Here is a 22,988-nt window from a genome sequence, read left to right as displayed (position 1 = left end):
ATGTTAAGATTGATTGAAATTATTGTTCTTTTGTATTTTATAAACTCTGACTAAAAATATGAAATGTATGTTCTCTTTACAGAAGGATGTAAAGACTCATACCAAAGTGGTTCAGGAAGTCTCTGCTGCCACTGACTACCTTCTGGAGAGCCTGGGAGAGTTGGCTGTGGAGGTAATTGAACTATACTTGTATGAAATGCATACATGCACTGGCATTGACAGGTGAAGTACTGTAGAAACAAGATAAATGAAGTATTTGTTTCCAAAGGTCAGTCTTTATAAGCATGTTCTCAAACTGAGTGACATTCGGGAATCAGCAGCTGTGACCGTCAGGTTAGGGCGCACTTCATGCCTTTACACACACACACACACACACACACACACACACGCACACACACACACGCACGCGTGCATGCACTCATAACTGTTCATGGTGCAAAACTAACTTCCAAACTTGGGTTACACTTTCACAGTTCAAAACTCACCATTTAGTTAACCCGTTTTAATAAAGTAAAAGTTTAATCCCAAGTCAACACATTCTAGAGGAACATTAACATAACAAAACATAAAATTCTCCTCTTAAGACTCTGCTCTGCTTTGCTGACAAAGCATTACGGCACAGCCCAATGTGTGTGTGTGTGCGTGTGTTTCCTGTCTAATCAACAGTAAGAATAACAAACTGTTTTTCTTCACAAACTGACCGTTGCAACTTTCTGCATTTTTGTGATCTTTATCCCTCCATATTCCTCTTTGCTTGACTGTGAGTTTGGAGGAAATGACTTGCAAACTGCTGATGAAAGCTAAGGGTTAAAGAGAACGCAATACATTCTTGCCTAACTTTCGTACAGTTTTGCTGTTTGGGGTTCAAACATGTTGAGCCGAACCAGAAATGAAAGAGCATCTTTGTTTTGAAAGAGATGCTGACTGTTGAAGTCTTTGGTATGAAGCTGTTTACGTGGCGAAAGGTTAATTACGTTGGCCCATGAGTATGGAGGACTGCCTTCATGTAACCTTTCCTTCATTTTTTTTTCCACCTGACGCCAAAATGAAGTTTGACCACACCACAAATATGTATAAAATCTCATTTCATGAATGTTGCTTCATTCTCTTATCACAGAACCATGCTGGCCATGAAATATTTGTGATCCAGTGTGTTTCATTTGTAAACATGATGATTAATACTCAACTTGTTCACCGCAGCACTCTCGAAATATGTAAAGTACTTTATCTAGCTTAGATATTGTTAGACAAAGGTAGAACCATTGTAATGGAATGAAATGATACGCACCATGAAATTCCTTCATCCATTTCAGACACAAGCCATTCACACCATTCAAGTCTTCAATTTACATTACATTCAAGTTTATGGAATGTGGGAGGAAGCCGGCGCATCTGGCGAAAAGCCACTCGGGCCTGGCCAAGGCTTCTCCGAACCTGACATACGTGTTGTCATCTGAGACAAAGTACAGGGTATAAATGATCTTTTTTTTTAAATGAAGGGAATAAATGGTCGAAAGATGAATACAAATGAAAAGTAACGGCACCTGAAAAATCAACTTTTACACATATATAACTTACCACCAATATAAATACGTCAGATAATTGTAGTGTATAATCTCACCGTATCTTCCTTTTTTTGTCTTTTTGATGACTTCAATTGAGCTTTAAATGTAAGATGATACAATTTCCTTCATAGGATAGCTGCAGTATTCAGTGATTTATCAGTTTACCGGATAATTGGAGCTATAAGTAAATCATACCCAGGTGATCCCGACTTCTAAAGCTGGATGATGCAAATGAACTCAAGTAACCTCAGACCGACTGCTCGGAGGAGGTTATTAGGAGGCATAGTAAGCTGCCGAGGTGTGCGTTCAGGCGTGTGCATGTGACTCGCCAGTCACCCATGCTAACATAGCCATTGTGTCTCTGGGAAAATGACATTTATTCAGGCTTGCCAAAAAAGCTAATTTGCTGTCCGTGGAAACCATTCCACATTTTTGTCCCAGTCGTGTCTACTGTTTAGAACAAGATGACACACTCATTAGGTCGCATCCTCGATCGACGTCCTACACAAACATACAGATAGGCATCCAATAAAACACATCGCACACATGTACACACACTTGCACGCGCACGTAGACTCACACGCACATGGGTACGCGCGCACACTTCTTCTGCATGCAACTCTTAAATTGATGGAGTGGTAGTTTGTTGCGACTGTCAGTAAAGACCCAAAGTAACCACATTCACAACAAACTGCTTTCATGTGTTTCACGTACGCCTGCATGTTTTGTGAGATGAATGTTCTTCCTGTTGGACGTGTTGTGGACAAACAAACAGTGCAAAAGCAGAATAAGAAGTCCGTCTCGCAAGTTAAACAACGACTGTAGTTTGAAATGATTCAGACCAAAATGAAAAAAAAAAAAGTGCAGTTTGTTCTGAAAGCAACCATGCATGTCCGAACAGTGTGTGTGCACTTGAATGTGTGTGTGTGTGCTAAGCATTTGTCAGTGTCATAGCAGAGTACTTGTGAAGCCTGCAGTGGTTTGCCTTTTATGAGAATGACCGATGTTAACCTCTTTTTATTCTTAAGTCTCCTGTATCTGACAATTTGCTCTTCTCCCGTGAATTTCTGGCAACTCTTACCTGTGTCACAGACTCTGTATGAGAGGTTTACATCATGAACTCAAGTAACTCACACCCGCAGACAACAAAAGCTTCACCCCCGTCACCCTTTTTACTTGGTTACACAAAAAGCCTTCAGTCCCACTTCTTCATTCCTTCCATATCATGAGTTGGTCACGTCATGCAATTAATGCAGAACTTGTGGTGACTCGTTGCTCAACCCATAGCAACTCTGGTGTCTGTCCGCTCACCTAGTTATGTACTGCCCAAGGGAAATTCAGGAAGCCAAACGAATGTGACAATTGCATGTGAGCATATTTTCAGTAAAATAAAGAGCATCAAAATCTGAATAAATAGAAAGTGTGACACATCACAAAAAACAGAAACAGTAACAATTCAACAAAACAGCTGTAACATATCCAGACGCACATGCACTTGGCATAAAAACTGGCGCATCTTTTCATACTGGTGTTAATCTAGTTTACCGTTTACCCGCACCGTTGTGGGTATTCCAATGGTCTTTTGAGTGGGCGTATTGGCTCACAATTTGTCTAGTGCATTGCCCAGGTGTTAAATGAGGTTATGGTCTGGGCTCTAAATTTCTTCTACACCAAACTCACCCAAGCATGATTCATGTTGTTTATGCTGACATGTTGTGTGTGTCCCCCACCCCTCACCCCCCCAGCTTTCAAGCATGAAGAGTTGGAAAGATATGCGAAAGGAGATCCTTTATCTCACCGCCAATGCCACGGGTTCTCCGAATCAGATGTACCAGGCTGTGTCACGTATTGTCTGTGGCCACCCAGAGGGTGGCGGCCTCAAAATCAAGTCTCTCAATTGGTATGAAGATAACAACTACAAGGCGCTGTTTGGAAACCATGGCAATGATAGTGACAACGAGCCCCTTTCCTACGACAATACATCCAGTAAGTGTCCAAAGGTGCTCTTATCGAAACGTTGTTTGAAATGACGGCCCTGAGTTATAAATGCTTTGTTTTTATTTCCAAGCTCCTTATTGCAACACCATGATGCGGAGACTGGAGTCTAGTCCCATTTCCAGGATGATCTGGAGAGCTCTGAAGCCACTGCTTGTGGGAAAGATCCTGTACACCCCAGATACTCCAGCCACACAGAGGATAATCCACGAGGTAGACACTTAAAATCCTGAACTTTGGTTGAAGTTAGTCCAGAATGACTGGTGATTTGACATTTGGGTTTTGTCCCCCGCAGGTGAACAAGACCTTCCAGGAGCTTGGCCTGTTGAGGGACCTTGGTGGGATGTGGGATGAGCTGAAGCCCAAAGTGTGGAACTTCATGGAGAACAGTGAAGAAATGGATTTGGTTAGGGTGAGTGGGCCGATTATTTTTATCTGTGGGCCAGATTATTCCTCTTGTGATTAGTCATGAGGTGGTTGCATAAATTCAGGATCAAAACCCCCTGCAGGCATCATAATCCATCCTGCATTCCTCATATTGCAAACTGTTATACATTAACAACTTTCCCCAACCAAGTTTATCCCCATGCTGTGTGACAATAAGGTGGAGAAAAAGAACACTGGTCTAGTTTGCTTTCTTGGTAAACATGAGAGACAAACATCTGACTATTGCGCGAGATCCAATTAGTCAGTCTATTTCGGAATGTTGCTGTCTGATTTGTCGTTCATTTGCTTTGGTTTCATTTTTAATCTTTTTAATTTAAAATCTCTGAGATGGCGCACTCACAAAACAGTTGGTTTTGGCATCTTGAAAGTTACCCGTTAAACATTGCCACCTAGTGGTCATTGTTTGAATGACACTTGAAAACAAACGATTGTTCAAAATGTCAACATTAACCACACGGGATTTCTTTATTTCATGTGCACATTCAAATGTGTATGACAGATATACTGTAGATTATAAAATGGGTAACTTGACTGATGAATACCGAACCATAGCTGTAAAATGAATGTCTATGAGAGTGTAATTGTATAATTATTCATCGTATCGCTAGAAATCCTCCACTGTATTTTTATTTAAATAATCAGGATGTTAGTTTCATAACATTGGTATAATTATTCTTATGAAACCGTGGTATTTGTCAGATGTCTACCCTGATAAAGTCTGTACAGCCTTGATATAGTGGAACGGGGAACATGAGGGAGAAGAGCCTTGCAGGGGCTCTCACGCAATGAAGCTATAAAAAAGTGGATCAATTGCAGAAGGTTTTTTAAAAAATCCATCAGAGATGCAGACTGTTTGTTGCTGTTTAGTCCCAAATGCAATGAAGGATGACAAAAAGACATTTTTGATTTAGTGTTTTAAACAAAACCCACGCTATGTTTTAAATCATATATTTTCCAATTTTCATGCAGACCCTGCTCCAAAATAACGCCAGCGCCACTTTCTTGAACACCCAACTGAGTGGGACTGAGTGGCGGGTGTCTGATGTGTCGCACTTCCTTTCCAAATCTTCGGATGACCAAAGACCTGCAGGATCAGCATACACCTGGAGGGATGTCTTCAATGAAACTGACCAGGCCATACAGACAATTTCACGGTTCATGGAGGTTTGTCTGATTAAAGCACTTTAAAAAATACTTAAATATATAAAATACTTGGAGTTAGAATTTAACCCTCTCGGTCTGTAAACACACACGGTATTATATGTAGCTAGCTAAAGCACCATTTTCTCTCATGTGAACTCATTGAGGACGTTATGCAAGGGGAAACCCAATAAGGCAAGAGGCTGACTCCTAATTGGCCATTTAGGTTATCTGCTAACATTGTTTTGAACCTTCCAATACAGTATGTCAATCGATTCATAATACTGTCTTTCTCGTTCCAGTGGGTCTGCATGCAAGGCCTTGGCCATAGAGCCGACACACATTAACCAGGGTTCTTTTTTCCCAGCTGAAAGGGCCTTTTGTGTGTCTCGTTTATCTGTGTCAGGGAGAGAATTCTTGAAGGTTGTTAGTTCAGTGTCTTCTGTGATCTGATCCCTTTGTGACTTTCTTCTTCCCAGAAGTAATGCTTAGATTACAGCACACGCAAGGAAATTCTGACAACCTTTTGGTCTCCTTACATTCATAATGCGGTTAAATGTCAAACGGTCAGTGCGTATACGTCCACGTCATTTCCGCATGTGGAAAATGACATTGAATCAATTATGGATCTGAATGAGATGAGCATAACATAGGCAATGTCAAGCACAATCAATCAATCAGATAAGTCAATATCCCGACCTACTGACCCACTTGGTGGGATCCGCTTCCTAAGAAGCTCACATAATGCACCCTTGCCATCTTTTTTTTCAAAATAACTATGTCAAGGCCAAATGAAGTCTGCCATTTCTGCAGTGGTCATGCTCCCTTTTCATCAGGTTTTTGAACTCACTGTCCTCCGAGACACATGGTTCAAGTCCGATTAAATCAGTTAAGAGGCTCAGCTAGTGCTTTGCAAATGTAATGTCTATTCAAAGCCCATGTAGACCAAGTTTAGTGCACTTTGTTGACTTGTTAGCGCCACAATTAGAATCTTTGTCAGAAGTGGGTTTTTTTTTGTGGGTCTTATTTAACTTAATCCAAGAATATGGATCATTTGAGATAACCCACCCTTCCCTCTTTTCAAATCAGTGTATCAACCTGGACAAATTGGAGCCAGTAGCAAACGAGGAGCGCTTGGTCAACAAATCCATGGGTCTGCTTGACAACCAGAAGTTCTGGGCAGGCATTGTGTTCCCCGACATCACCCATAGCAACAGCTCTGACCTGCCTCCCAACGTCAACTACAAAATCCGCATGGACATCGATAATGTTGAAAGGACCAACAAGATCAAGGATGGGTAAAAGAGAAATCTTTCTTATCACGTTTGAATTTCCCTTGATTTACTCTTCAGTCAGAAGTACTCATTATATTCAAGCTTTAAAGGACGCGTTGGGATTTTTGTGTTCTCTAGCTACTGGGACCCCGGCCCCAGGGCAGACCCTTTTGAGGACTTGCGGTACATCTGGGGTGGATTTTCCTACCTGCAGGATGTGATTGAACAGGGAATCATCCGAGCTGTGACAGGCACCAAGGAAAAGACTGGGATCTACATTCAGCAGATGCCCTACCCCTGCTACGTAGATGACATGTAAGTAACGCCACAATGCAAAAACAATCATACTCAAGGCCGATTAAGTAAATTATGCTTCTCCCTCGCTTTTGTAGTTTTTTGCGGGTGATGAGTCGATCGATGCCTCTTTTCATGACGTTGGCATGGATGTATTCGGTGGCCATCATCATCAAGGGGGTGGTCTACGAGAAGGAGGCCCGGCTCAAGGAGACCATGAGGATCATGGGACTGAACAACGGCATCTTGTGGCTCAGCTGGTTCATCAGCAGTTTGATTCCACTGCTGATTAGCGCTGGTTTACTGGTCATGATATTGAAGGTTAATACACACAAACACGAACACTCAAACCAATCAGGCGACACAAATGACTCATATTTATAAACGTATTTCTGTTATTCTGTAATAAGAAACACTTGAATGGAGATACCTATCTAGGTCCACGATATATTTTCACGATCTTCATATTTTTTTTTCCCTCCTTCCTGTCAGGTCGGCAACTTGCTGCCTTACAGCGACTCAGGCGTTGTCTTCCTTTTTCTGAGCTCTTTCGGCGTGGTAACCATCATGCAGTGCTTCCTTATCAGCACATTGTTCTCTCGTGCCAACTTGGCAGCAGCTTGTGGTGGAATTATCTACTTCACCCTCTATCTGCCCTACGTGCTGTGTGTGGCCTGGCAAGACTACATTGGATATGGAGCTAAAATTGTTGTGGTGTGTGGATAGTTTGATTATCACCAACGCAACGCCGTGTTTGTGAAATGATGTTCTCTGAGCATTAACTATTCCTCGTTTTTTCCATCCTCCTCCCAGAGCCTGCTGTCTCCCGTAGCTTTTGGTTTTGGCTGTGAGTACTTGTCCCTGTTTGAGGAGCAAGGTGTGGGAATCCAGTGGTCCAACTTGCTGGCGAGCCCCCTGGAGGAGGACAGTTTCAATCTGACCACCTCCATCTGTCTCATGCTCTTCGACGCTGTTCTCTACGGACTAATGACGTGGTACATTGAAGCTGTGTTCCCTGGTGAGTTTCCTCTTAACTCGTTTTTTGAATGCAAATTAGCTGATGTGCTAAATCAGAAACATTGTTGAATATTTGCATTACAGGCCAGTATGGGATCCCCAGGCCTTGGTATTTCCCTATAACCAAGACATATTGGTGTGGCGAGCAACAGAGCAAGAACATCTCAAGCCTTTTATCCAAGAAAGGCAATGCTGATGGTACATCTAAGTTTTCATCTTTTCTTTCTCAGGTGAGAAAACCACGTTCAAGCATACTTACTGATGTGGTGTTTTAATTGCGTTTCCAGCCGTGTGCAGCGAGGAGGAGCCAAGCCACATAGAGCCGGGTGTTTATATTGAGAATCTGGTAAAGGTCTACAGTCATGGAAACAAGCTGGCAGTGGATGGTCTCTCGCTGAGATTCTATGAAGGACAGATTACCTCCTTCCTGGGTCACAATGGAGCTGGAAAGACAACCACAATGTAAGGCAATACACACACATCATATCTTCCCATTCGAGGAAGCAATTGACTGACTAACTTGCCGCCGCTTCTTTTTTTTTTGTTTTGTTTTGTTAGGTCAATCCTAACGGGGTTGTTCCCGCCCACTTCAGGAACTGCCTACATCTTAGGCAAAGACATTCGCTCAGAGCTGAGTACCATCAGACAGAATCTGGGGGTCTGCCCCCAACACAATGTGCTTTTCAGCATGTACGTATTCACAGTTAATTGCGGTCACGGGAAAATGTTGTTTCTATTAGCAAGCATTTTGCTTTTCCTGGAAATTCCCTTGGCACTGGTTGATGATCTGGTTGATGTGAACGCAGGCTGACAGTGGAAGAGCACATCTGGTTCTATGCTCGCCTGAAGGGACTGCCTGAGGAGATCGTGAAGGCTGAAATGGAACAAATTGTTAATGATGTCGGATTGCCTCATAAACGACGGTCACGCACCAGCACACTTTCTGGTCAGCCCAGTATTACTTTTACCACATCCCAATGTTTTAGTTGATCAGCACAAAGTATGTTTCATGTGAATACCGGTAGATATGTCTTAATGGCAGCTCTCCCGTTGCTTTCAATTCAGGTGGGATGCAGCGGAAATTGTCAGTGGCATTGGCTTTTGTCGGGGGCTCCAAAGTTGTAATCTTGGACGAACCCACAGCTGGAGTTGACCCCTACGCACGTAGGGGCATCTGGGACCTGCTTCTTAAATATCGACAAGGTAAAGGAAAAATATGAGTTTGAATGTAGACCTCTGCCAAGGCTCTAACATTTGTGACCTAAAAGATCAGCTACCATCTAGAACTGGGATTTTCAACTTAAATGATGGAGGGGGCCACAAGTTTTCATCAGCACTACTGGGGACCATGTCGGACCACCACTTTTGATAAAAATGTCATTTGAAATTTGGACACAACGTGTGCTCACCCACTAATAGCAAAAAGCTGCATATTTTTAAAAAAATGTAAAAAAAAAGTATTGGACATTAATTTGTAAATCGGTGAATACGTGATTTCCGGAACCGCAACTTTGCGGTGGTCCACTGTACTAGCGGATGAATGATTATACTTTTTTTTTTTAAAGACTAATTTTCCCCAAAAGTAATCGTGGTTGCAGACCACATGAGGCCCGTGGGACACCAGTTGCCCGACCCTGATGTACAATATACATTAAGTCGCTAAAAGGTTCACCTTTTGATCTGGAACCAAGATAACAAGTCGGATTTTGACTCACCAAATAACCAGTTTGGATGATGTGAAATTGAATATTCCATGCCAATTAATCTTCACTAAATGCACAAGCTTGATCAGATCCATACAATCAACAGATTACGCACAAATACAATATCAACATGCTTGCTTATCCTTGCATGCATTCATGCAAACATGCTATGCGAAGGCATGTCCAGCTGCGGCCCTGGAGGGCCACTGTCCTGCCTGTTTTCCATCCCGGCTGCTGCACAACTGATTCAGATGATCAGCTCATCAGCCAGCTCTGAGACAGCATTAGAACAATTTTATTATCTAAATCAGGTGTGTTGCTCTTGGGAGGGCTGGAACAGGCAGGACAGCGGCCCTTGAGGACCAACTTGGACACCCCTGTGCTATTGGCAGAACCCAAAATTGGTTTCAGGAGTAGTCTTACTTAAGTGTCAGTTTCACAGATGAGGTCAGAACGTCAGTGTTGATAGGACCAGAACACAATCTTGGTATTCCTCTGTCAGGGCGCACTATCATCCTGTCCACCCATCATATGGATGAGGCCGACATCCTGGGTGACCGCATCGCCATCATCTCGCACGGCAAGCTCTGTTGTGTCGGATCCTCGCTCTTCCTGAAGACCCACCTGGGCACCGGCTACTACCTGACCCTGGTTAAGCGAGACTACGACTTGGCACTTCAGTCCTGCAGGAATTCTGCAAGCACTGTGTCTTACAACAAGAAAGCTGAGAAGGTAGGATGGTGTGTGCTTGGCTCACTTGCAACGTTGTCTTGCTTTACTGAACAATAAATTCATTCACTAGGAGGATAGTGTGTCTGAGAGCAGTTCAGATGCAGGCCTTGGCAGTGAACCAGAGAGTGAAACCACCACCATTGGTAAAAAAAAAGAAAAAACAGTGTTTTTTACAATTTAAACAAGCATTGATAATTCATTAAGAACTAAAACTGACACCTCTCTTTTCCACTACTCTTGCCTTCAGATGTTTCCCTCATCTCCAACGTGATTTTCAAGCACGTCTCAGAGGCTCGTCTGGTGGAGGACCTCGGACACGAGCTCACCTACGTCCTGCCCTATCAGTCGGCTAAAGACGGAGCCTTTGTCGAGCTCTTCCATGAACTTGATGACCGTCTCACCGACCTGGGAATATCGAGCTATGGAATATCGGACACCACCCTAGAGGAGGTAAGGATCTTGAGTTCTCCGTTTCGCCTTAATACTACGGTGAGCAATCAAATGTGGAGGGGATTTCGCTTACATGACTTAATGAATGAACTTGAGCTGATATTTCAATCACGTCTTCTCTTTTAGATTTTCTTGAAAGTGGCTGAGGACAGTGGAGTTGATGCTGTGGAACTTTCAGGTGAGATTTATGATCATTATGAACGTATTTTACGATAAAATGTTCAACGGCTGGAGGAAGGAAACATGACAAATATGTCGCGACGTGTTTCTAGATGGAGTAGTGCCAACGAGGACACGTCGCCGCCATGCATTTGGAGACCATCAGAGCTGCTTGAAGCCCTTCACTGAAGATGACTTTGATTTCAATGACTCTGAAGGTGACCCAGGAGTGGAATTGCTGCAAGTCTTTGTTGTCATCCTTAAATACAAAAAAAAATGGAACACTGGATGATAAAGGTATGCGTTTGCATGTTTAATCACGTGTCTGGTGTGTGTTTCCAGAGTCCCGTGAGACTGACTGGCTGAGTGGCAGTGATGGCAAAGGCTCCTACCAGGTCAAAGGCTGGAGTCTGAAGCGACAGCAGTTTGTGGCACTACTCTGGAAAAGATTCCTCTATGCTCGCCGTTCCAGGAAGGGCTTTTTCGCACAGGTAGTTTTTTTTTTTTAATTAACACATAGATTAGGTGGACACATGTAATGCAATCCTTAGAACTGTCTGATTTCTCCTTTGCAATTATAACGGAAGGAATTAGGATATTTTGAAAAAGTTCCCACAAAGTTAAATGCAAGAATTGTCCCTTAGGTCTTGGGAAAATAAAGAATGAAGATTTAAAAGGACTTAAGGGATTTAGCTCAATCAGTGATTGAGTCAGAGGCGTTGCTCAATACTTGTGTTCGTGTTGCTCGAAAGAGATTTATTACAATGAGGTCAGTGTTTTAGTTTTAATGAATAATCTTGCATCTGTTCCAAACCCCTAGATTGTCCTCCCAGCTGTGTTTGTGTGCATTGCTCTGGTGTTCAGCTTAATTGTTCCTCCATTTGGAAAGTACCCCAGCCTGGCTCTGGATCCCAGCATGTATGGAGAGCAGTTTACCTTTGTCAGGTATGCTTAACCGTCAGTTATTTACAAGTAGAGGACTGCGTATGAAAATTGCTTAGAAATGCATTTCCTGTCATCGCGCACATTCAACTGAATATTATCACCGGACAGAAACACATGAAATTCAACGAATGGCGTGTGTCTTTCCAGTAATGACATACCTGAGGACCCTCATATCAGCAAACTACTCGGAGCTTTGACGGACAGACCAGGATTAAGAACACGCTGCATGCATGGCGAATCCATTTTGTGAGTCAAACAAGTCGAAACAGAATCAGTAATGTGAATTATATAAAATATCAAATAAGAATAATTCTGATTGTTAGAAACATGTTTTATTGTAATCCTTTGTATTTTTACTTTGCAAATTAACGCGTATGAATGTGTCTCCATATGGTGCAGGGACACTTTGTGTGCTTCCGAGGAGGACGAGTGGTTGATTCCACAAGTACCTCAAAGTGTGAAGGACATGTTCGACAACGGCAACTGGTCTATGGAGAATCCGTCACCCCTGTGCGAATGCAGCTGCGAGGGGCGCAAAAGGATGCTGCCTGAATGTCCAGCTGGTGCAGGGGGCCTTCCGCCTCCACAGGTTAGTGAGTCCGGAAAATATATCGGTGAGCTGCTTCAATTGTAACTCAACCGTTCTGTCTGCTTTGCGTTCAGATGAAGCTCAGCGACAAAGACACTCTTCAGAATTTGACCGGCAGAAATGTGTCAGATTACCTGGTGAAGACTTACGCTCAAATCATTGGCAAAAGGTGACACTCATTACGCATTCAATTATTTTTCCCATATTGTTTGGCTTTTAAGTCACCTTTCTTCAGTGTATGAGACAGTGGTCATTTGTAAAACGTGTTTGTTTGTTTCTATCACGTCTCAGCCTGAAGAACAAGATTTGGGTCAACGAGTTCAGGTACCTTAGCTGACATTTAATCCCTCTTGAGAGCTGGACTGTCCGATGTATTAAAATAACTGATCTGTCCACAGGTATGGTGGCTTCTCACTTGGCGCCAGGGGCTCTCAATTTCCAGCCCAGAGAGACGAGATCGATGAGGCAATTGCTCACCTGCGTTTGCGCTTCCGCCTAGAAAGGGTAAGACGTAATAGTTTTACTCTTTGAAAACAAAATGGGGTTAAAACACTGTGAGATATGCACGAGGGAAAACATGTAAGACAAAGACCATACCTTGAAGTCTGTCTTTTTCACCCACCGTTTAGGGAACTGCAGCAGATCGTTTCTTCCGCAGTCTCTCCAACTTCATTCAAGGATTGGACACCAATAATAATGTCAAGGTTAGTACAGGCTCACATGGACCGCATAAAGAAACCATTGAGGAGTGTGACCAAAAAAGCACAGCTTGACTCGGTGTGACTTGACTGTTCACAGATCTGGTTCAACAACAAGGGCTGGCACAGCATTGGCTCTTTTCTAAATGTGATGAACAATGGAATCCTTCGAGCAAGTTTGCCAGCTGGCAAAGACCCCGCCAAGTTTGGTATCACTGCATATAATCATCCCCTCAACCTCACCAAGGAACAGCTGTCACAAGTTGCCCTGTAAGTCCACGGGAAAAAAACAACCCAAAAGACACCTTCTGACCACCCAAGATGACACAAAAACAAACTCATGACTTCCTTTTCCCTCTTCAACCAATTTTCTCAGAATGACGACATCGGTGGATGTGCTGGTTTCCATCTGCGTGATCTTCGCCATGTCCTTTGTACCCGCCAGTTTCGTTGTTTTCCTAATCCAAGAGAGGGTGAACAAGGCCAAACACTTGCAGTTTATCAGCGGAGTGCAACCTTTCCTCTACTGGCTGGCCAATTTTGTTTGGGACATGGTATGACATTCCTCTCTGCAGTTTTCTAAATGCTTTGTGATACGAGGAATATTTCAAAATGGTTCACCCTTATCAAGCAGCATTCCTTACTTATTGCAAATGAAATACGATCATGAACCGGTATTCAAATCCATTGTGTGTATTTGGGGGTCTCTGAAGAATTGATTCCCTGTCCAGTGCACAACACACACCATCTACCATGACCAAAATGGGTTGCAAGATGTAGATTGTAGATGACTCAAATGTTCTTTGATTTCTTTCTCCTCTTCTTGCAGTGTAATTACATTGTCCCTGCCACGCTAGTCATCATCATTTTCATCTGCTTCCAACAAGATGCTTACGTCTCCTCCACCAACTTGCCTGTGCTGGCTTTGCTGCTCCTGCTGTATGGGTAGGTTGACGGCATATTTCTTCACGCGACATGCATTTGAATACTGATCTAATGTGTGTTTGTGTAAATAAGCCGTGAGGTGCGAGAAACTAGCCCTGACTCGACTTGTCTTTTCCAGGTGGTCCATCACGCCATTAATGTACCCGGCCTCATTCTTCTTTAAGATACCCAGCACGGCCTACGTAGTTCTGACCAGCGTCAACATACTGATAGGAATAAATGGCAGCGTGTCCACATTTGTTCTGGAGCTCTTCGGTGGCAATGTAAATATCAACTTGTTTCTCATTTGGGTTCCACTTGATAGATATAGAGCCTATATTTTGTGTTTTGATCTTGAAAATTTTGGATGCCAAAATATGATGATTGAATGTGATGGAATATTTGGATCCCTTCAGGAGATCGGTGGTATCAACGATATCTTGAAGAACGTATTCCTCATCTTCCCTCACTTCTGTCTGGGACGAGGATTGATCGACATGGTCAAGAATCAAGCCATGGCGGATGCTTTGGAGAGATTTGGTGAGCACAGCAGAGCGGTCTGGCAGGAGCAAGAAATGAGTCCATACCACTTTTAATGCGAACCGTGAAAACATTTTTGTGGGTTTTGACGTTTCTAGGTGAAAACCGTTTCCGTTCTCCTCTGGCTTGGGACATGGTGGGAAAGAACCTATTTGCAATGGCCATTGAGGGAGTCATCTTCTTCTGCATCACCATCCTCATCCAGTACCGTTTCTGTATCAAAGCCAGGTGTGTGTCTGAAAAAATGAATATTTTAACCCCCCTCACCGCCGTTTCGATGAGCTTTTAAACATTCACAGCTTGGGCCAAATTCTTCTGCCATCATGAGTGTGATGTCACCTCCGCGCATTGTCTTTGCAGGTCATCATCCAGCCACCTGAAGCCAATTGGCGAAGAAGATGAAGATGTGGCCAGAGAACGACAGAGAATCCTAAGTGGTTCAGGGCAAACCGACATATTGGAGCTTCGTCAGCTCACAAAGATTTATAAGCGGAAACAAAAGCCCGCTGTGGACCGCCTGTGCGTTGGCATTCCCCCAGGCGAGGTAGGGAAAAAAAATGTCTTACTCTTTTGTGTTCTTGACTCTAGACACATGTGAATCGGGCCGCAGAGCTCACCTCGGTACAGTTTGAAAGATGAAATCCTTATCCGGTTTCCAGTGGCATCGAAACGATAATTCAACATTTAATTCTCTATCTTTCAGTGTTTTGGTTTGCTGGGAGTCAACGGCGCAGGAAAAACCAGTACGTTCAAAATGCTGACAGGCGATTCAGTGGTTACCAGTGGAGAGGCCTACCTGGCAGGCAAAAGGTACCGCATGTATAATACTTCTGAGTACTCTGTAAGTCTCTAATTTATGCAGACTCACTGACATTAGAACTCTTTTCTGGAAATGATTATTCATATTTTTCCATGTGTGTACGCGCTTTGCTCCAGTGTGACAACAGAAATAGACGAGGTGCATCAGAACATGGGCTACTGTCCTCAGTTTGATGCCATCAATGACCTGCTGACGGGACGAGAGCACCTTGAGTTCTACGCTATTCTCAGAGGTGTTCCTGAGAAGGAAGTGTGTGAGGTCAGTAACACATACAACTAGAGGGCCCTACGCTATCCAGACAAATAACCTAGCAACGTTTAAACATTTGGTTAACAGGCTTATATATGAGAAATTCCTTTCGTGACCGTGTAAATTGTGAAAATACATCAACAAAGCAAAAGGTTGATGTTTGGTTCTCTCCGCTAGGTGGCAGAGTGGGGCATTCGCAAGTTGGGCTTGGTCAAGTATGTTGACAAATCGGCAGGGAGTTACAGTGGAGGCAACATGAGAAAACTGTCCACAGCAATCGCTCTCATAGGAGGACCACCTGTTGTATTCCTGGTAAGAGAAAAACTGCAGACACACTCACCAGTCGGCCTCCACCTCCACCAGTCGGCCTCCACCTGGACCAAGGAGGTTAAAGAAAGGGGTTTTCGCATCATCTGAATGCATCGTATTTGTATTGAACAGGACGAACCTACAACAGGCATGGACCCGAAAGCACGGCGTGCCCTGTGGAATGCCATCCTGAGCATTATCAAAGAGGGACGATCTGTCGTCTTGACCTCCCACAGGTTAGGATTTAAAAACTCTGATCAAATCTGAAGAAAAATACATCATTTGATCTGATGGGGTTTGTTTTTAACAGCATGGAGGAGTGTGAAGCGCTTTGCACCAGGATGGCCATCATGGTCAATGGCAGATTCCGCTGTCTGGGGAGTGTACAGCACCTGAAGAACAGGTAGCAATCACTGCAGAAAATCTCACTGACAAACCTCGCAGCGAAAACTACAACATATTGTGACATGTAGAATTAGATAAAGTGCAGTCAAGAAGGTTATGTTTTTGTGAGAAAGCATCCTATCGAGAATGCCAGTATTATGTTTGGTTGAGAATCCACACATGGAAACACATCCACACGCTTCCAAATCTCATCAGATTGGAATATACTTTTGAATTAATATGAAACTCTGAGAAAGTCTGATTTGACATGAAACGTTATCTATTTTTTTTCTTTTATTTGTGAAAATCAGGACTTTATCGTGATGTTAGCCTTGAGAGAGATCTGCATGCTGAGTACTCTTGTTGTCCTTTTGCTTTGTATTTTGCATGTTTTCCCTCTCTGATGATGGGGTGAGGGAGTTAACGCTGTTTTAAATGCCGATTACCAATTTTTAGTGTACGTAAATGTGACAATAAAACATCGATCCCTTCAGGTTTGGAGATGGTTATACCATCATCCTGAGGGTGACCGGACCGGATCCAGATCTCAGGCCAGTGATGGAGTTCATTGAGCTGGAACTTCCTGGGAGTACACTGAAGGAGAAACATCGCAACATGCTTCAGTATCAACTGCCCTCCTCCCTCACCTCCCTCGCACGCATCTTCTCCCTGCTGGCCACCAACAAGGAGGCACTCAGGATAGAGGACTACTCTGTCTCTCAGACCACACTAGACCAAGTAAGGCTCTTTATCATTGAAATATCCAGTTCTATTTTCCAGTCTTTGTGCTGTAATGTATTGTACCAAATTTTGCAAATAAGTAAAATAAATGTATAAAAATCAAACCACCCCCAAGAAATGATCTATTTAAACTGGAATGCATGCTTGAACAAAAGTGTGGCTTTTTAAAAATGTCCACTGAGGAGGCATCTATCCTTAAAATGAAGTTCCTTCCACAATTCGGGGGCTGAGGCAGACTACAAGCACTTGTTCATAATTATATTATTTTATTTGATTTTGCCCCATACATTCATATACCGTACTCAAATGTCAATGCCAATTTATTTTGTTGTAATATTTTGGGGGTTAATTATTGCACGTAATGATGTGTTGTGCTAACGGCATGTTGTGTACGGTACTTTAGATTATCATTTAATTATTACATGTAATTTGGGCGGCCCGTAGTCCAGTGGTTAGCACGTCGGCTTCACAGTGCAGAGGTACCGGGTTCGATTCCAGCTCCGGCCTCCCTGTGTGGAGTTTGCATGTTCTCCCCAGGCCTGCGTGGGTTTTCTCCGGGTGCTCCGGTTTCCTCCCACATTCCAAAAACATGCGTGGCAGGCTGATTGAACACTCTAAATTGTCCCTAGGTGTGAGTGTGAGTGCGAATGGTTGTTCGTTTCTGTGTGCCCTGCGATTGGCTGGCAACCGATTCGGGGTGTCCCCCGCCTACTGCCCGAAGACAGCTGGGATAGGCTCCAGCACCCCCCGCGACCCTAGTGAGGATCAAGCGGCTCGGAAGATGAATGAATGAATGAATGAATGAATATTACATGTAATTTTGTACATTTGGGAAGACTTGATAAAAACAAACTATTTATTTTGCACGGATGATCTAATCTTTGTTCTTCTTCCTCCCGTTAAGGTGTTTGTAAATTTTGCCAAGGACCAAAGTGATGAGGACCACTTGAAAGACGTCCACCTGAACAAGCGCGACGCGGTGGTCGTGGACATTTCCCAGCTCAACTCTTTCCTCATGGACAGCAAGACCAGGGAGAGCTGTGTCTGATTCCACCTTGCCACCAGAGGGTGTCGCCATGCGTCGTCACTCCCACCCCAGATATAATCTGCACCACGAAATTTCAAACGGGAGACAGACTATGTTCACTTTATTTTGTTCTCATTTGTAGTCTTCTTTTTTTTGTAATTACGTCTCAGTGGACCTGCTGTTAAGTGCACAGCCTCTGAAGATATGACGAGGCAGAGACTGCAGGTACTGTTAAAACACTGAATTCAATGCAAATCAATGCAAGAAATCTCTATATTTAAGACGAAAAGATACTTGAGTGAGGGTCGGAGACTGGTGCTTCTCCTTCACTATGGACAATTGAGGCGGGGTTGTCATGCTTTGTTTGACTGGAAAAGTGGCCGTGCTACTGTCTCAGAGGAAGTCTCACTGAAAGCCCATTCCAAAAAGGAGCAAGCTACTTTGCCGGGGTAAGAAGAATGTTCTGATCATTCACTGCCAACCGCAAAAGGATTTCAAGGACTTAAAACCCTTTTTCAGAGTCAAATGTCTTCGTTACCAGGAGCAGTTTTATAAAGCAGGATGTGTCTCAAAACAGTCCCAACACATTTCAAGGGAGGAACACAAAATTAATGACACATTTTTTTCTCATTTGATTCATGATGTAACGTTGTTGGACGCTTCTTTGAATAACAGTTGATTGATAACGTTGTTGTCTTTTTCATTTGTTATTCCTCATGTCATGACTTAGTTTCTTCGCAGTGCCTATGGTGAAGTGGGAAATAAATGTTAGCACTCCATTAATAACATCTATATAGGCTGGAAAGGGATGTTTCAGACCATTTGACAAAGAAGACATTTTTTTTTTGTGGAGAGTAAAAAAGTTGTTCCCTGTTTAAAAAAGAACAAAAATATCATGTCTTGATGTCTGTACATGATGTGCAGTCCAACTGTTATGCCATGTTTTCACTCGGCCCTGTCACCTTGGGCTTCTATGAGTGAAAGCTGCAGGGGGTTGAACAAGAAGATGAACATTGCATGCTCGCCTCCGCCTGTAGTGTGGCAAAGCTTGCAGATTGTTTCGTTGTTAATGGATTTTTAGAACTGCGTGTACACGAGGGCACTAAATCTAAATGAGGAAATTGTGATTAGTGGGATGGGAGTCAAAAGGTAGCAATCATACCTGCTATTTGACAGTCGTACTTCTGCTTTCCTTGTGATGGAACTAAGATGGTCAATGTTACGTACAGTAGAAGTGTTGTGGTGTTCACACAAACATAAGCAACAAGCAGTTCCGTGCCAAACTGACGAGGCAACTGTTTTGTACAATTTAATGATACGTTCTTTTTTTTTTTTTTTTTCCATTAGGCCACTTAAAGTAAACTACAACACATGTGACTGTAGGATGAAAGGTTGCCAAACTCTAATATTAACTGTGCTACCATGACTGGACACAATCAGGGACCATTGCAATTTAATTCGTGCTCTGACCAAATACATAGAATTATATGCAGGGTTGAAAGAGAGAACTGGTGCTGAATGTTCAGTAAAATCTTGGAAAGGGTTTCCGAACAGCTCTGGATTTATTAGAAAGCTGTTGCGGACCCCCGGAATGGCTGAAAGACATTGAGCAGAGCACCAAAAACAAAAAGATTTGCGACACAACAGCAACAAGGCTTTACTTTTAAAGGTGATCTTTTAAAGGTAGGAGTGCTTGACCGAGAAAAGTCAAATTGTGATTCGTGAAATCGAGAGATAGTGGTAACGTGGTGATTTTTCTCCTCTTTTTGCTCAATATTCCTTTTCGTTTACATTTTTTCAAGTATTAAACAACAGCTGTTTGTGTCTGTTACCCATTGTGTATAGTAACTGTTTCAATAAAGTTCATACATTTTGGAGAAAAAAAAGCCTAAGCTGATATTTTTGAGGGTGAGGGATGGAACTTTAGGGGGATTTAACGTGTCTATTGCCATACAGTGCCGCCGGAAAGTATTCAAAGCCCTTTTACTTTTTCCACATTTTGTAAAGAATTCATCTCATTTTGGGATAAGGCTGTAACATAACAAAATGTGGGAAAAGTGAAACGCTATGAAAATTTCCCAGATGCCCTGTATATGGAATTTGACCTGTACTTTTATTTGCATCTCAGTAGTGAGACAGTATACATACACACACGCAAAGTGTAGAAGTGGTTAAATTATTTTTGAGTGCATGTTTACTGCCTGACATTCATTTACATCTGGTGTGTTCCCACGCCTGATTATGCCGCCTGTAAAATTGCAGACCTGACGTGTCAGTGTCGGTCCGTTATTCATTCATCAACATTCATCATGACTGGGAGAGCTATTCTGTTTGGACTCCTGCTCTTCTGCGTGGCTGCAGGTATTCACACTCTGAATCAATGTGTATTTATCTCCTTGGGCAATTAAGGATTAAGATATGCACATTAGAATGTATGAATGAAGTCATGCAAAATATGTTTAACATGCTCCAAAACATGACATTTGCTTATTCACTTACGTTTAACATCTAAGTAACAGTTTAGCAGTGGAATGGAAATACCAGCGGTTCTTGTGATGGAACCCAGGGGCAGCAAATCAAACTAAAAGAGAATGGCCCCGAAATTGAACCCTGTGAAACACCAATATATGATAGATAGTGGGGCACACTGTGACTCAGAACAAGCAATTTTTACACATATTCCTGTCGGCAAAATACAATTTAATCCCACTCATCTCTACAAGGTGCTGCAAAGAAATCAACAGAATATTGTGGTCCACCATATCACACACTGCAGTCAGGTCCAGCAGAACAAGGCACACGTAGTCCCCAGTGGCAGTATCCAGGAGGTCATTAAAAACTCGTAATCAGGCTGACCCTGTGCTATTCATAATCTTAAAACCTAAATGGAAGACCTCCACGGCATTATGTTCATCCAGAAATAATTTCAACTGGGTTTGCACCTTTTTTGTCCTGGTTATTTTTAAAATACAAGGCATTTTGGAAATTAAGCTAACATTTGACAGCATGATGGAGAGTTTCTTGAGTCGGAGTTGCAACACAGCATGTTTAGTATTTTGGGGAACAAAACCAGAAGACAGTCTGCTTTGATTGAAAAAGAAAAATACAAACATTTTGACAGCGTTTGAAAGGCAGCCAAATGTCTTAACCTGGCCAAACACACCCTCTAAAACGCCAAACCTCAAGGAAATCGACTCAAATGAATTTCACACGGCCAAACAAAAATACAGAGTCAGAGGAGTTAAATGTGGTAGTTGAAACGAGAACCCTCTCCGTAAACATACCACGCTGCTTATCTGTAGTAAAACTTTAACTACAGGAGGGTCAATGAAGATAGACATGACCGCCAGGTCAAGTTTATTTTTTTGTGTTTTTTTTTCGCCGCAGCTCATGTTTTGCCTTTTCATGATGTAGCCTATTTGTGAAAAGTATTTGTTTGGAAACCGGAATCATGATTCACCATTTCGGGTCTTTTCACAGATGCAAAGAACACAGGATCCCCAAGAAAGGTGATATCTGTTGTTGTGAAGAAAATAAAAACATATTATATTTAAAAGTACTTTCTTATTGAGGTCCACGAGAGATACAAAATGTTACTTTTTTTTTTTTTGCAGCCATCTTGTCCTGGTACTGATGAGATTTTGGCATGCCCCATGAACTTGGCCCCTGTTTGTGGTAGTGATGGACACACATACGCAAATGAGTGTACCCTTTGTGTCCACAGACAGTAAGCACACAACCGTACACACAAATGCAAAAGGATATAGACTCTGGAGTCTCCCAAAAGGCAGAATGTGTTCACAGGTGTTATCTGGTGGCCAGAAACAGCATTCTTAGTTTTGAACGCTGATTGGTTGAAAACGACACAGTTATGTTTTTGTTTAGATTACTTTTGGTTTTATTCCCTTGCGTGTCCTTTTTGTCTTCACCTGTTCTCGTCATCCGGGTCCCTTGTGTTAACCAATCAGTTCCCTCAACCCTTTGCGTCTTGTCCAGGTGTTTCTCGTTGTCTCGTCACTGCTTGTATTTAGTTCCCTAGATTGTGTCAATCTTTGCCACATCATTGTGTTTCTGTCATGTGTGTGGTCCCGTCATGTTTTATTTCTAATTCTATGTATTTACATTTATTTATTTATTTATTTTGGGGGGGGGGTACTTTGGTTTCATATCATATGGTTTTCAGGACTTTGTATACTTCAGTTAGTTTTTCAAGAGTACTCGTGCAAGTATTTTTTAAAAATATATTTTGCTCAGTCCATCCTGTTCGTCCTGCCTCCCTACTTGTTGGGGTCCTCTACCTACCACCTCACAAACATGACAGACCCTCCACACGAGATTACATTTGTAAATGTATTTATTTGTTTTTGTAAGAGATAAGAATGTGAATCACGGGAGCCTACTTTTCAACTTTGTTGTATTGGCCATTTTATAGACTTTGTAAACGATGGAGGGAAAAAAATGCACAACGAATTCCAGCAAAATTTTAAGCAGACTATTTTCTCTCAACAGGACAACAAAGACAAACGTTTTGATTGTGCACGATGAAGCCTGCTGACCTGCTTAGCTGCTCCGCAAGTGGATGTCATCGGCAGCAATGTTTCAATCACAATAATCAGAATGAATAATAAAACTTGATTGACAACGTCATGAGGTGAACAAATGTGTTAAATGTAACTTTTATAATGAAGTGAAAGCATAAATGATCGCTTGGAACGTCGTTTACCCATACTGTAGTACCAAGTAATACAAATATCAGCTTTTGTGTGTAGACACTTGGAGACAAAAGGATCGATTTAATTTGGCATTGGATGGAGAGATACATCGAGTTAATTTATTATTTGTTTAAAAAGTTAAACTAATTGAAAACAGTTTTTCATCTACAATGAAAATCTTGGAGGCAATGAAGGGTACGGCATCTTGCCCAAGGGCACTTTGACAACTGACAGCCAGGGGCATGATTTAAACCACAGACCCTTGGGTTTACTG

At 42.5% G+C, this 22,988-nt stretch overlaps 2 protein-coding genes across 2 annotated transcripts in view; both read left to right on the top strand.

The window, feature by feature from the left end:
* Positions 1-18,239, top strand: part of LOC127612721 (phospholipid-transporting ATPase ABCA1-like) — a 31,179-nt gene extending 12,940 nt beyond the window's left edge. Inside the window, exons 8-49 of the mRNA XM_052083483.1 lie at positions 83-172; positions 3,311-3,551; positions 3,634-3,773; positions 3,856-3,972; positions 4,977-5,171; positions 6,237-6,445; positions 6,560-6,736; positions 6,814-7,036; positions 7,208-7,429; positions 7,529-7,733; positions 7,817-7,930; positions 8,020-8,194; positions 8,291-8,422; positions 8,539-8,678; positions 8,798-8,935; positions 9,938-10,167; positions 10,238-10,310; positions 10,415-10,617; positions 10,744-10,795; positions 10,890-10,994; positions 11,119-11,267; positions 11,597-11,721; positions 11,869-11,967; positions 12,121-12,310; positions 12,385-12,479; positions 12,602-12,634; positions 12,709-12,814; positions 12,940-13,014; positions 13,109-13,278; positions 13,385-13,562; positions 13,838-13,953; positions 14,072-14,216; positions 14,349-14,472; positions 14,571-14,700; positions 14,833-15,016; positions 15,176-15,282; positions 15,409-15,550; positions 15,719-15,853; positions 15,983-16,086; positions 16,161-16,253; positions 16,729-16,972; positions 17,880-18,239. Coding sequence (XP_051939443.1) covers positions 83-172; positions 3,311-3,551; positions 3,634-3,773; positions 3,856-3,972; positions 4,977-5,171; positions 6,237-6,445; positions 6,560-6,736; positions 6,814-7,036; positions 7,208-7,429; positions 7,529-7,733; positions 7,817-7,930; positions 8,020-8,194; positions 8,291-8,422; positions 8,539-8,678; positions 8,798-8,935; positions 9,938-10,167; positions 10,238-10,310; positions 10,415-10,617; positions 10,744-10,795; positions 10,890-10,994; positions 11,119-11,267; positions 11,597-11,721; positions 11,869-11,967; positions 12,121-12,310; positions 12,385-12,479; positions 12,602-12,634; positions 12,709-12,814; positions 12,940-13,014; positions 13,109-13,278; positions 13,385-13,562; positions 13,838-13,953; positions 14,072-14,216; positions 14,349-14,472; positions 14,571-14,700; positions 14,833-15,016; positions 15,176-15,282; positions 15,409-15,550; positions 15,719-15,853; positions 15,983-16,086; positions 16,161-16,253; positions 16,729-16,972; positions 17,880-18,023 — 6,069 coding nt within the window. The 3' untranslated portion in view covers positions 18,024-18,239. The remainder of the gene's footprint in view (positions 1-82; positions 173-3,310; positions 3,552-3,633; positions 3,774-3,855; positions 3,973-4,976; positions 5,172-6,236; positions 6,446-6,559; positions 6,737-6,813; positions 7,037-7,207; positions 7,430-7,528; positions 7,734-7,816; positions 7,931-8,019; positions 8,195-8,290; positions 8,423-8,538; positions 8,679-8,797; positions 8,936-9,937; positions 10,168-10,237; positions 10,311-10,414; positions 10,618-10,743; positions 10,796-10,889; positions 10,995-11,118; positions 11,268-11,596; positions 11,722-11,868; positions 11,968-12,120; positions 12,311-12,384; positions 12,480-12,601; positions 12,635-12,708; positions 12,815-12,939; positions 13,015-13,108; positions 13,279-13,384; positions 13,563-13,837; positions 13,954-14,071; positions 14,217-14,348; positions 14,473-14,570; positions 14,701-14,832; positions 15,017-15,175; positions 15,283-15,408; positions 15,551-15,718; positions 15,854-15,982; positions 16,087-16,160; positions 16,254-16,728; positions 16,973-17,879) is intronic.
* A 1,987-nt stretch (positions 18,240-20,226) lies between these two features.
* Positions 20,227-22,988, top strand: LOC127612795 (probable pancreatic secretory proteinase inhibitor). The gene is made up of 4 exons (XM_052083591.1): positions 20,227-20,363; positions 21,483-21,511; positions 21,617-21,729; positions 22,512-22,988. The coding sequence occupies exons 1-4, from the start codon at positions 20,312-20,314 to the stop codon at positions 22,555-22,557; spliced, it is 240 nt and encodes a 79-aa protein (XP_051939551.1). The 5' UTR covers positions 20,227-20,311; the 3' UTR covers positions 22,558-22,988.

This window comes from Hippocampus zosterae, chromosome 13 (assembly GCF_025434085.1).
Source record: "Hippocampus zosterae strain Florida chromosome 13, ASM2543408v3, whole genome shotgun sequence".
Lineage (NCBI taxonomy): Eukaryota > Metazoa > Chordata > Actinopteri > Syngnathiformes > Syngnathidae > Hippocampus > Hippocampus zosterae.
This window is presented reverse-complemented; position numbering and strand designations above follow the sequence as displayed.